The sequence below is a fragment of the Nannospalax galili genome, unplaced genomic scaffold, assembly GCF_000622305.1.
Source record: "Nannospalax galili isolate Female #2095 unplaced genomic scaffold, S.galili_v1.0 scaffold23, whole genome shotgun sequence".
Lineage (NCBI taxonomy): Eukaryota > Metazoa > Chordata > Mammalia > Rodentia > Spalacidae > Nannospalax > Nannospalax galili.
Genome location: NW_008350771.1, coordinates 1,460,182 through 1,472,164, shown reverse-complemented (window position 1 = coordinate 1,472,164; position 11,983 = coordinate 1,460,182). Strand labels below are relative to the sequence as shown.

Sequence of the window (11,983 nt, the reverse complement as noted above, 5' to 3'; positions counted from 1 at the left end):
CCCCTGGAACTGGAGTTATGGACAGTTGTTAGCTGCCATATGGGTGCTAGGATTCAAACCTGGGTCTTCTGCAAGAACAACCAGTGTTCTTAACTGCTGAGCCATCTCTCCAGACCCGTTTTTATTTATTTTTTATTATGGTGTATATAATGTGTGTGAGAGAGTGCAGGTGTGCGCATACCATAATGGGGTTACGGAGGTCAGAGAATAGCTTTTGAGAATCAAGTCTCTCCTTTCACCAAGAGTTCTGGGGATCAAACTCAGGTCATCAGGCTTGGAGGCATGTGCCCTCATCCACTAAGCCTCTTCCCCACCCAGGTGGTTTGGTTTTTAAAATCAAGACTTGCCAGACTCATACACACACACACACACACACACACACACACACACACACACACACACACACACACGGAGTATGGATTAAGGGGTTATTTATAGCAGCATGGACAACTTGCTAGTGGCTATACCACTGAAAAAAGTATCTTTTCCTCTCTCAGCAATCATTCACTGCCTAGGGATTGTCAGGAAGGAGAGGAGCCCCATGAGCCCCTCTCCCCTCAAGTTTTTAATATTGCTATCTGGGCTTTTGAGCACATGCCTTTTCCTAGCTCACTGGCCCACTCCCATACATGGGAGTGCCTTTCTCTTTATAAACTGCCTCTATTTCTATTACTTTAAAAATTACTAGATGAGGCTGGGGTGGTGGCACATGCCTTTAATCCCAGCACTTAGGAGGCAGAGGCATGTGGATCTCTGTTAGTTCAAGTCCAGCCTGGTCTACATAGTGAGTTCCAGGCTAGCTGAGGCTACAGGGAGACCCTGACTCAAAAAATAGGGAGGAACAAAAAATTACTATATGAATGTTTAAATTCTTTTTATTTTTTTTTAATTGTATGTGTATGAATATATTGCCTGCATGTATGTAAGTGCACCCATGTCATGCAATGCCTGCAGAAGTCAGAAGAGGGCATCAGATCCCCTGGAACTGGAGTTAAGGACTGTTCGCAGCCACCATGTGGGTGCTAGGAATCAAACCCAGGTCCTCTGCAAGAGCAGCCACTGCTCTTAACTGCTGAGCCATCTCTCCAACCCCTATTTATTATTTTTTATTTATTATTATTTTGTATGTATGAGTGTTTTGCCTACATGTATGTAAATGTACCTGTGCATGCAGTGCCTGCAAAAGTCAGAAGAGGTTGTCAGATCCCCTGGAATTGGAATTGCAGACTATTTTTAGCTGCCATGTGAGTGCTGGGAATTGAACCCAAGTCCTCCACAAGAGCAGCCAGTGCTTATAACCACTGAGCCATCTCTCCAGCCCATCAGTGTTTAAATTCTTTTTTTTTGTCTTTTTCAGACAGGGTCGCCCTGTAGTCCCAACTGACCTGAACTCACTATGTAGACCAGGCTGGCCTTGAACTTACAGAGATCCGCCTGTCTGACTAAAGGCATGCGCCACCAAGCCAAGTCTGAGTGTTTGAATTCTTAATGGAGTGGTATTTTACAGAAGAATTTTCTTTTTCTTTTCTTTTTTTTTTGGTCTTTTTGAGACAGGGTTTCCCTATAGCCCCAGCTGGTGGCCTGCAACTTACTATGTAGACCAGGCTGGACTCACAGAGATCCACCTGCCTCTGCCTCCCAAGTGCTGGGATTGAAGGTGTGCACTGCCACAGCTGGCTTTTTTTTTTTTTTTTTTTTAATTCAAAAGAACTTTAATCAGTGTTTTGTTGTTGTTTTGGGTTCTCATCCTATTAACATTATCCCCATATTAGCTTATAGAGTTGTCATAGTAATGAAATGTTAATCATCAAAATTTCCCTATACCTCTATTCATTAGACGTTCTACCTGAATAAGTACAGCTTTTGTGTCCGAGTGAGATATATAAGGAATGGCAAAGCCGTGAAATTATATAATTTGCTTAAAAGATTTAAGACTGACCCCAGCTCTGATTGTAGGTCTGAACTGGCCCTTCAGTGTCTTGTAGAGTCATATTATTAAAGTGTTGCTTTCTCTTTTCCAGCTGAATTGTCCCAAGCAATAAACTGTGGTACACTGTTGTCAAAACCATCCCCGCCCTTACCACCCAAGAGAGGCATTTCGTCAACCTTGGTACCCACCCTGGAACCTACTGCTGCTGTCACAATAAAAACACCAAGTGATCAAAGAGAAAACATGTGCTCTGTGGGCCCTGAACCACTGCTGATAACCCCACCTTCCTCCCCATCACCCCCACTGCCTACTCACATACCGCCAGAGCCCCCAAGGTCCCCTCCATTCCCTGCTAAGACTTTTCACATTGTGCCAGAAGTTTTGCTTTCACCTTCTTTAGATCAGTCCCAGGAGGTTCCCCAGCAGGAAGATCAGAAAAAGGAAGTCCCCAAGAAGATACTGAACCAGAGCTCTGGGGAGCCCCACATCCCTGCGAGGTTGCCCCCACTCCCACTGCATATCCGGATTCAGCAGGCCCTAACCAGTCCCCTTCCCATGACTCCTCCCCTGGAAGGTTCTCATCGAGCTCATTCACTGCTCTTTGAGAACACTGACCACTTTTCTGAGGACAGCGGCACCCTGGGTCGGACTCGGTCACTTCCCATCACTATTGAAATGTTGAAAGTGTGAGTATCCCAACCACCTGCTTCTCATTACTGTACATTTACCTCAGGCAGATCCATTTGGGAAAATCTTCTGAAAGTGTGAATGAATGTAAGGTACAAAGAATGTTTTGCTAAAAGTGTAAGTTCTAGAACTTGGACTTTTTACCCTGCTGATTCCTATAACCTTTTGTTTTTAACAGATTTTTATGTCAACACCAAAATTACCTGCTTGTAAATATGAACATTCAAACCTGGTTTAATATGATACACATGTATTACGTGGTGCTTAAGAGCCTTTGCATTGTAAGATGTTAGCACAGCCTTTCTGTTTTCAGTTATATTCTCTGTAAATGAGTAGTATCTACTCTGAAAGCTTTTATGGATCAAATTAGGCAAATGCTAGAAAGTGTCCGTGTCTAGTAAGAAACAGCTGGGATTTGAACCCAGTGCCTTTTAGACTCATAGATACTAAAAAGTTTCTTAGGAAGAGTGTTAAAGTTAAGAGAGGGATTTATAAGTTATCCCGTTAATGGACTTTTTATGTATGTTTCAATCCTTTCTCTTGAAAATCCTCACTGTTTCTGAAAAAAATATATAATTATATTAATTTGTTAGTCCAGACGATGAAGAAGAAGAGGAGCAAATCTGTCCATTGGCATTTGTTGAAGATGTGACATCTACCTCTGTCACTCCTAAACTACCACAATGTCTGCAAGAGGAAGAGAAGGAAAGTGACTCAGATTCAGAGGGTCCCATTCCATACCGAGATGAAGAGGATGAAGATGACAATGAGGAAAGCCATCAGAGTAAGAAGCCAAAGGGGAAGCACAAGAGAAAATTCTCTTTTGTGTGGTGCTAGAGACTGAAGGGCAAGCCCTCTACCAATGAGCTAGATCCCCAGCAAGAAAATCCTTTTACAGATAAAACTACTTCACCTTAGCAAATTTAGAGTGACTGGAAACAGGCACCCCATTCCAGAGTCATCTGGCTGTTGTTGGAAGGCAGTGTGAAAGACTCCTCCTTCCTCTTACCATCCCTCTACTGAAACAAGGCATGGGAGGGAGCCACACAGACTGAATCATTCAGACTTTGGGTTTCTATTTTAGAACCCAAAGGGACCAGAGGTTTAGTTCAGTTGTAGAACATGTACATGTGGTAAGTATGTACAAGGCCCTAGAGTCAGTCCTCAGTACCAAAAACCCCCAAAGCCTATTCACTTTGAAGATAGTAACTGCACATAGGTTAAGTTGAAAAGATAAGTGACCAGGGTTGAGAGTTTAGTTCAGTAATAGAGCACTTGCCTAGCAAGTGCAAGGCCCTGAGTCCAGTCCTCAGCTCCAAGAAAAAAAGAAAAGCGATGGCTTCTCTTCAGTATAATGAAAGTGTGTTCTGTTGCATGTGGTGGGTGACTCACACCCAAATAAATAAATCAGGCTGGAGAGATGGCTCAATGGTTAAGAATACTTGCTGCTCTTGGGGGCTAGAGAGATGGCTCAGCTGTTAAGAACACTGGTTGTTCTTGCAGAAGACCCAGGTTCGAATCCCAGCCCCCATATGGCAGCTAACACTTGTCCGGAACTCCAGTTCCAGGGGATCCAACAGCCTCTTCTGTCTTCCGACGGCATTGCACAACAGGGGTACACTTACCTGCACTCAGGCAATACATGCATACGCATAAAGTAAAAATAATAAATAAAATAATTTTTTTAAAAAAGAATACTTGCTGCTCTTTCAGAGGACTAGGGTTTGGTTTCTATCACCTCCATGGCAGCTCACAGCTCTCTGTAACTCCAGTACCAGGAGGTCTGACACCCTCATATGTTCTCTGCAGCACCAGGCACACATGTGGTACTCATATATACATGCAAGCAAAACAATTATACACATAAAATAAAAATTAGTAAACTATCTTTTATATATATACATTATTTTTATTTTATGTGTACAAGTGTATTGCCTGCATGTATTTGAATGCATCCGTGTCATACAATGCTGCAGAGGTCAGAAGAGGGCTTCGGATTCCCCTGGAACTGGAGTTAAGGACTGTTCATAGCCACCATGTGGGTGCTGGGAATCAAACCGGGTCCTCTGCAAGAGCAGTCAGTGCTCTTAACTGCTGAGCCATCTCTCCAGCTCCCAAAATAAGTAAATCTTTTTTTTCTTTTTCTTTTTTTTTTTTTTTGTAAGTAAATCTTTTAAATAAATGTAAAAAAAAATTAAGTTGAAAGGAAGCTTTAAGAAGGTTAACCACTGCTGGGCGTGGTGGCACAGGCCTTTAATCCCAGCACTCGGGAGACAGAGGCAGGTGGATCTCTGTGAGTTCAAAGCCAGCCTGGTCTACATAGTTCCAGGACAGCTGGGGCTACATGGAGACCCTGTCTCAAAAAGACAAAAAAAAAAAAAAAAGGTTAACCACATGAATGAAACCCTGTCTCAAAACAAAAGGAGGAAGGGAGGGAGGTTGGTTAGTCATATGTAGTTTTAGCTACTGAAACAGCTGAGGTAAGATAATTAATTGAACTCAGGAATTTGAGACCAGCCTGGGCAACATAGCAAAATTCTATCTCAAAACAACAATAAACAGATTCTGAGATATATTAATATAAAAGCGTTCATGTTTAAATTCAGAGGACTATCCCAGAACATACTAAATTCTTTCTAAAAATTCACACTAAAGGGAGGAAGATGTAGCGGGCTGATAAAATAAGTTATCTTTTACATATCTGAGTCCATTTTGCCTTGAAGATTTTTAGATGTCTTCTGCTATAGCCCCTCCTCTGTGTTTGGCTGGATCATCTAAAGCCAAATGGGCAGCTGGAAGTTAACATTCATACAGGTTTGTCCAGTTCCACATGACATAGAGCCTTTAGCTTCATGCTTCAACATTTTCTCCCCCTCTGTAAAGGTGCTCTGGCCAACAAAGTTAAGAGGAAAGACACGCTAGCAATGAAGTTGAACCACAGACCCATTGAAACAGAATTGAACTTGAATTCTTGGCCTCGTAAAAGCAAGGAAGAGTGGAATGAAATACGGCACCAGATTGGGAACACACTGATTCGGTAGGCCATTGACCAGATTGGCTGCATTTGTTTGAGCATGGCTGTATGTGTGTTAGACACCTACCTTATAGTGAGGCATTCATGTGTCCTTTTTAAAAAGAATTTTTTTAATTTTTGTTTTATGTGTTTGTGTTTTGCCTGCATGCATGTAAGTGTACCATGTGTGTTCAGTGCCCAAGGAAGCCATAAGAGAGCATCACATCCCCTGGAACTGGAGTTTCAGACAGTTGTTAGCTGTCATATGGGCGCTGGGATCTGAACCAGGGTCTTCTACAAGAGCAGCCTGTACCCTTATCCACTGAGCTATCTCTCCAGCCCATGTCCTTTTTTTAAAAGAATAATTTCTAAAAAACATTAGATACAGCATGTTAAAGGTTCTGAACTTGACAGTTTGATGGTCCTAGAGCAACTAGACAGCAGCATGTTCATTTATATTAATAGTTAGAAAATTACAGGAAAAAAAAGAAAAAGTAGGGAGCAAGATGACTCAGTCAGTAAAGGTACTTGTCACCAGGCCTGATGAATTGAGTTTAATTCCTGGGACACACATGGTAAAAGAAAAGCACCAACTCCCATGGTTGTTCTCTGACCTCCATCCATGTGCCATCACACACACACAAATAAATAAATAGATAGATAGATAGATAGATAGATAGATAGATAGATAGATAGATAGATAAATAATAAATAAATAAATAAAATTTAATTTTAAAAAGAGCCAGGTGTGGTGGCACACGCCTATAGTCCCAGCACTCAGGAGGCAGAAACAGGCAGATCCCTGTGAGTTCAATGCCAGCCTGGCCTGCACAGTAGGTTCCAGGCCAGCCCCCACTACAGGGAGACCCTGTCTCAAAAACACCAAAAAAAAAAAAAAAAAGATTGTTAAAAAAAAAAAAAGAATGAAGGAAAGAAAAGGGGCTGGAGAGATGGTGTAGCAAGTAAGAGCACTTAGTGTCTTTCCAGAAGACCTGAGTTTGGTTCCCAGCACCCACATGACAGCTAACACCTGTCCTTAACTCGGGATATGACGATATGACACCCTCTTCTGTCCTCCACTGGCAATGCATGCACATGGTATACTTTAATACATGTAGAGAAAACTCTCATACACATAAAATAAAAATAAATAAATTCAAAAAAATGTTTTTGAAAAGAAAGAAACTGAGAGCTAGAGAGATGACTCAGAGGTTAAGAGCTCTTGGTGTCCTTGCAGAGGACCTGGGTTCAGTTCCCAGTACCCACATTGCATCTGTAGCTCTAGTTCCAGGGGATCTGATGCCTTCTTTTCCTCTGCTGGCACTGCATGCATGTGGCACACTTATATGCATGCAGGCAAAACACCATTTACATGAAATGCAAATAAATTTTAAAATAATAAAAAGCCAGACATAGTAATGCACACCTTTAATACCGGTACTTGGGAGGCAGAGGCAGACAGATCTTTGTGAGGTCAAGGCTAGCCTGGCCTTCTCAAATTTCTATTCCCTATCTTACTTCTCTTGAGCCTAGATGTCTTATTTGGCCATAACAGCCTTTTTTCTAATTTCTTTAAAATTTTTTTTTTTTTTTTAATGTATATGAGTGTCTTACCTGCACTGTGAGTGTGCCTGTGTTGTGCAGAGCCCATGGAGGTCAGAAGAGGGTATCAGATCCCCTGAACTGGAGTTATGGATGGTCCTCTGAAAGAGCAGCCAGTGTTCTTAACCACTGAGCTAGCTCTCCAGCCCCAATAATAGTAATTTTTAAAAATTAATATTTTTATGTCTATGAGTGTATTGCCTGCTTGTATTTAAGTGCACCCCTGTTGTGCAGTGCCCACAGAGGTCAGAAGAGGGTGTCAGATCCCCTGGAACTGGAGTTACAGACAGTTGTTAGTCACCATGTGGGTGCTGGGAACTGAACCTGGTCCTCTGAAAGAGCAGCCAGTGGGCCATCTCTCTAGTTCCCAATGATAATTAATAAATAAAAATTATTTTAATTGAAAAAGAAAAAGTGGTATACGCTTTAAATCCCAACACCCCAATACTCAAGAGGCAGAGGCAGGTGGATTGCTGTGAAATGGGGGCCAGCCTAGGATGGTCTACACAGTGAGGAGAAAAGAGTCACTGTTGAGGACCATGAATACTAATTCTACATTTTCTGACAAAAACAGAGGTAGTGGAAGGGAAAGACTTCTGGTGTATGGTAGTTGATACCTGTAAATCCCAGAATGTGTGAGGCTAAGGTAGGAAATATTGTCACAGGTCCAAGACCAGTTTAAACTACATAGTGAGCTCCAGACCAGCTTAGGCTATAGTGTGAGACTGTCTCAAAATAATGATAGCAAAAACAACAGTGAAAGTCTTGCACTGAGAACACTGATTCTGCAGCTGGGCATGGTGGAGACATCCCAGGACCAACTGTGTGAACAAGAAATACAAATCAGGCCCCACCTTCAGCAAAAACTCTGGATGGAGCTCGATTTGTTTTTCAGACAAGCCTATCAGGTAACTGAAGCCTGCCAAATGAATGCTAAAGTATGAGAACCACTGACTTAGAATTAACTAGAATAGCAAAAAATGAGAGGCAACCATTGTCTGGCAGGGTTATGACTCAATAAATTGTAAAAAAAAAATATCAGTTCAGGGGCTGGAGAGATGGCTCAGTGGTTAAGAGCACTGACTGCTCTTGCAGAAGACCCGGGTTCGATTCCCAACACCCACATAGCGGCTACAAACCATCCTTAACTCCAGTTCCAGGAGAATCCATAGCCCTCTTCTGACCTCCATGGCATTGCACGACACAGGTGCACTCATATACATGCAGGCAATACACTCATACACATAAAATAAAAATAATAAATGAAATATATTATTTTAAAAAAAAGAACACTGGTTGTTCTTGCAGAAGGATCTGAGTGGAATCCCAAGACCCACATGGCAGCTAACAACTGTCTGTAACTCCAGTTCCAGGGGATCTGACAGCCTCTTCTGACCTCCACAGGCATTTCACAACACAGGTGCACTTACCTACATGCAGGCAATACATACACATAAAATAAAAATAATAAAAATTTTTTAAAGAATCAATTCAATGGATTGACACATAGTGACCAATAGTAATAACTAGAAAGACTGTATGAAAAAAGGAAAATTGTTATGACAGAAACAGTAGCTGTGCCATGTGAAACATGAATAGAAAAACACTGGGAAAGAGCTGCATATATATATGTAGCTTTCCGGTAGGCCATTTGTCTATATCTTTATGAGGCCCTCGATTCTCTCCCCAGCACCCTAACCCAAACCAGACCAGACCATCAAACAAAAGCACTGGAAAATAATATAAAATGAGCTGGGCATAGTGGCACATGCCTTTAGGCCTAGCACTTGGGAGGCAGAGGCAGGTGGAGCTCTGTGAGTTCAAGGCCAGCCTGGTCTACATAGTAAATGCCAGGCCAGCTGGGGCTACAGGGAGACACTGTTTCAAAAAGGACTAAAAAAAAAAAAAATTAGTTTTTGAGGAAGGGTCTCATGTTAGTCCTAGGCTGTACTTGAACTCATTATGTACCTGCGGATGATCTTGAATTCCTGATCCTCCTACCTCTACCTCCCTAGTTCTAAAATTACAGGTGTGGGGCTGGAGAGTTGGCTCAGAAGTTTAGAGCACTGACTGCTCTTGCAGAGGACCCAGGTTCGATTCCCAGCACCCACATGGCAGCTACAAACCATCCTTAACTCCAGTTCCAGGGAAATCCGAAGCTCTCTTCTGACCTCCGAGGCATTGCACAACATGGGTGCACTCACATACATGCAGGCAGTACACTCACACACATAAAATAAAAATAAATAAAATATTATAAAAATAAATAAAATTATAGGTGTGTGCCCCACATCCAACTAAAATATTTATTTCCAGCCCTTTATAGAAGTTTGCCAACTCTCCTTTTTATAGGGTATAGGATTATAAGCAATTAACTTTTTCTTCCCCTTTTCTTTTTCTTTAAGGTAGAATTTCTCCCTGAACCTGGAACTCCCTTCTTTTTTTAGCTAGGCTAGAAGCCAATAAGTCACAGTTCTGTCCCTCGATCCCAACCTCCACACACACACTACAGTTTGTTGCCATGGATGTTGGGACCTGAACTCTGGTCCTCATGCTTGCATAGCAAGTACTGTTAACCACAAAGTCATCTCTATATACACAGACCCTTTTTTTTTTTTTTTTTTTTTTTGAAACAGGGTCTCCCTTGGTCTGGCCTGGCACTCATTGTAAAGACCAGACTGGCCTTGAACTCACAGAGATCCACTGCCTCTGCCTCCAGAGTGTTGGGATTAAAGGCATGCACCACTATGCCTGACACACACATACCCTTTCTGTTTTGATGCCGGGTCTCCTGTAGCTTTAAGCTAGCCTCAAACTCCCAATGTAGCCAAGGATGACCTTGAATTCCTAATCTTTCTGCCTCTACCCTCCCAAATGCTGGCATTACAGGCATTATCACCACACAGCATAATATGGTTCGTCAGTTAGCACTTTCATGGGAAAATTGTTTCATAATAAATGAGCAAATGAAGTATATTTATTAGAAATTTTATTGATTTCTTTTTTAGGGGTCAATATAAATCTTGGCAAAAATAACCCTTTTTATAACAAGTCTCCTGAGGCTTAATAACAATAATAATGAATATCCTATGTATCTCTTTTTAGTCGACTGAGTCAAAGGCCAACACCAGAAGAACTAGAACAACGAAACATACTACAGCGTAAGTCCAGCTATAGAAATATGTTTATGAAATATATTTTAATACACATTGAAAAAAAAAAGCATTTGCTGAAAGGAGCGAGGAGTGTTCTCACCAGGGAAGCCCAAGCTTCTTAGGAAAATGTCACCATAGTATTTTTTAGTGTACTCTGGTAAACCAGAAAATTTTGTTTTAATGTTCTCACCGTATCCTGGATCTGCTTTGAGCATTTGAGAGAATGTGACAGGGAGTGGGAGGCGAGGCCCCCCTTTTCTGTGTTTGGGGGAGCTAAGGTGACTGTGCTGATGGAGCAGACAAACATTCCTATTCTAGAGGACTCAGGACTAGGGCCCACACCAAGCCCCTAATGACATGGTTTCCCTTCTGCTCTCATCCCTTGAGACTTTTACTTCTGCAGCCACCAAATAGGGTGTATTTAACTTGCTGTCTGTGTCCACCATTACTTTTCTAAAACAGCATTCTAATCTAGGATGGCTTTGCTTTACCAGTTTTGAGTAAAATGTGAACTTTAGGTTCAAACGTGTGCCCTGCAGTCCCCTCCCCATTCCTCTTTTGGAGCCTGGGACTACTGAGGACAGATGGCAATCCCACATCCTACCCCCATCTCATCACTGTTTTTGTTCTAGACCAAGGCTCTGCAGCCTCATCTGCTTGCCTCCCACCCAGTTAAAATCACATCTGTTTAAAATGGCCAGAGATAGTCTCTGTCAGGCCTTTTTACCTTTGCTCTCCTATGCCCTTCTCACCTCAGGCCATCTCAGTCCCTATGCACAACATGGATTCTTGCTCTTGGCCCTCAATCTTGGTATTCAAGACAGCCTTGGGACTCTAGACTACACCCCTTCCTTGAGGTCCCTCTTTGTCCTTATCCCTTGGAAGTACCTACCACAGCAAGGGGCCTGAGCTCCTATGAGAGGGATCAGCTGTGTCCTGGAATACCCTGTCTTTGGGTCCCAAATCCTATCCCACTGGCTATGTCCACCATGTTGGACCTTTTGGGAAGTGAATTCTTCTAGGCAACTCTTATTTATCCCATCCCTATAGACATGGATATGGAGGTGGATTGGGACTGGAGAGATAGCTCAGCCATTAAGAGCACCGGCTGCTCTTGCAGAGGACTTGGTTCAGTTCCCAGCACCCACATGGAAGCTAACAATCATCCATAACTCCAGTTTCAGGGGATCCAGGGCCCTTTTCTGACCTCCACAGGCAGTGGATGCATGTCACACACATAGGAGACAGAACACTCATACACATAAAATGTAACTTAAAAAAACACTCATGGGGGCTGGAGAGATGGCCCAGCGGTTAGGAACACTGGTTGTTCTTGCAGAAAACCCAGGTTCGAATACCAGCACCCATGTGGCAGCTAACAACTGTCCATAACTCCAGTCCCAGAGAATCCGACAGCCTCTTCTGACCTCTGCGGGCATTGCACAACACAGGTGCACTTACCTACATTCAGGCAATACTTGCATATACATAAAATAAAAATAAAGAAAATTTTAAAAGAAACTCATACTGGGCTGGAGAGATGGCTCAGCAGTTAAGAGCACTGACTGCTCTTGCAGAGGGCCCAGGTTTGATTCC

General features: G+C 42.5%; 1 protein-coding gene across 5 annotated transcripts in view; it reads left to right on the top strand.

Annotated features, from left to right (window-relative positions):
- Phactr4 (phosphatase and actin regulator 4) overlaps nucleotides 1–11,983 on the top strand; it is a 75,434-nt gene that overhangs the window by 54,629 nt on the left and 8,822 nt on the right. For all 5 annotated transcript variants that reach the window (XM_008847954.3, XM_029570853.1, XM_029570856.1 and 2 more), the window contains 4 exons: nucleotides 2,022–2,616; nucleotides 3,211–3,401; nucleotides 5,501–5,654; nucleotides 10,338–10,393. In XM_008847954.3, coding sequence (XP_008846176.1) covers nucleotides 2,022–2,616; nucleotides 3,211–3,401; nucleotides 5,501–5,654; nucleotides 10,338–10,393 — 996 coding nt within the window. The remainder of the gene's footprint in view (nucleotides 1–2,021; nucleotides 2,617–3,210; nucleotides 3,402–5,500; nucleotides 5,655–10,337; nucleotides 10,394–11,983) is intronic.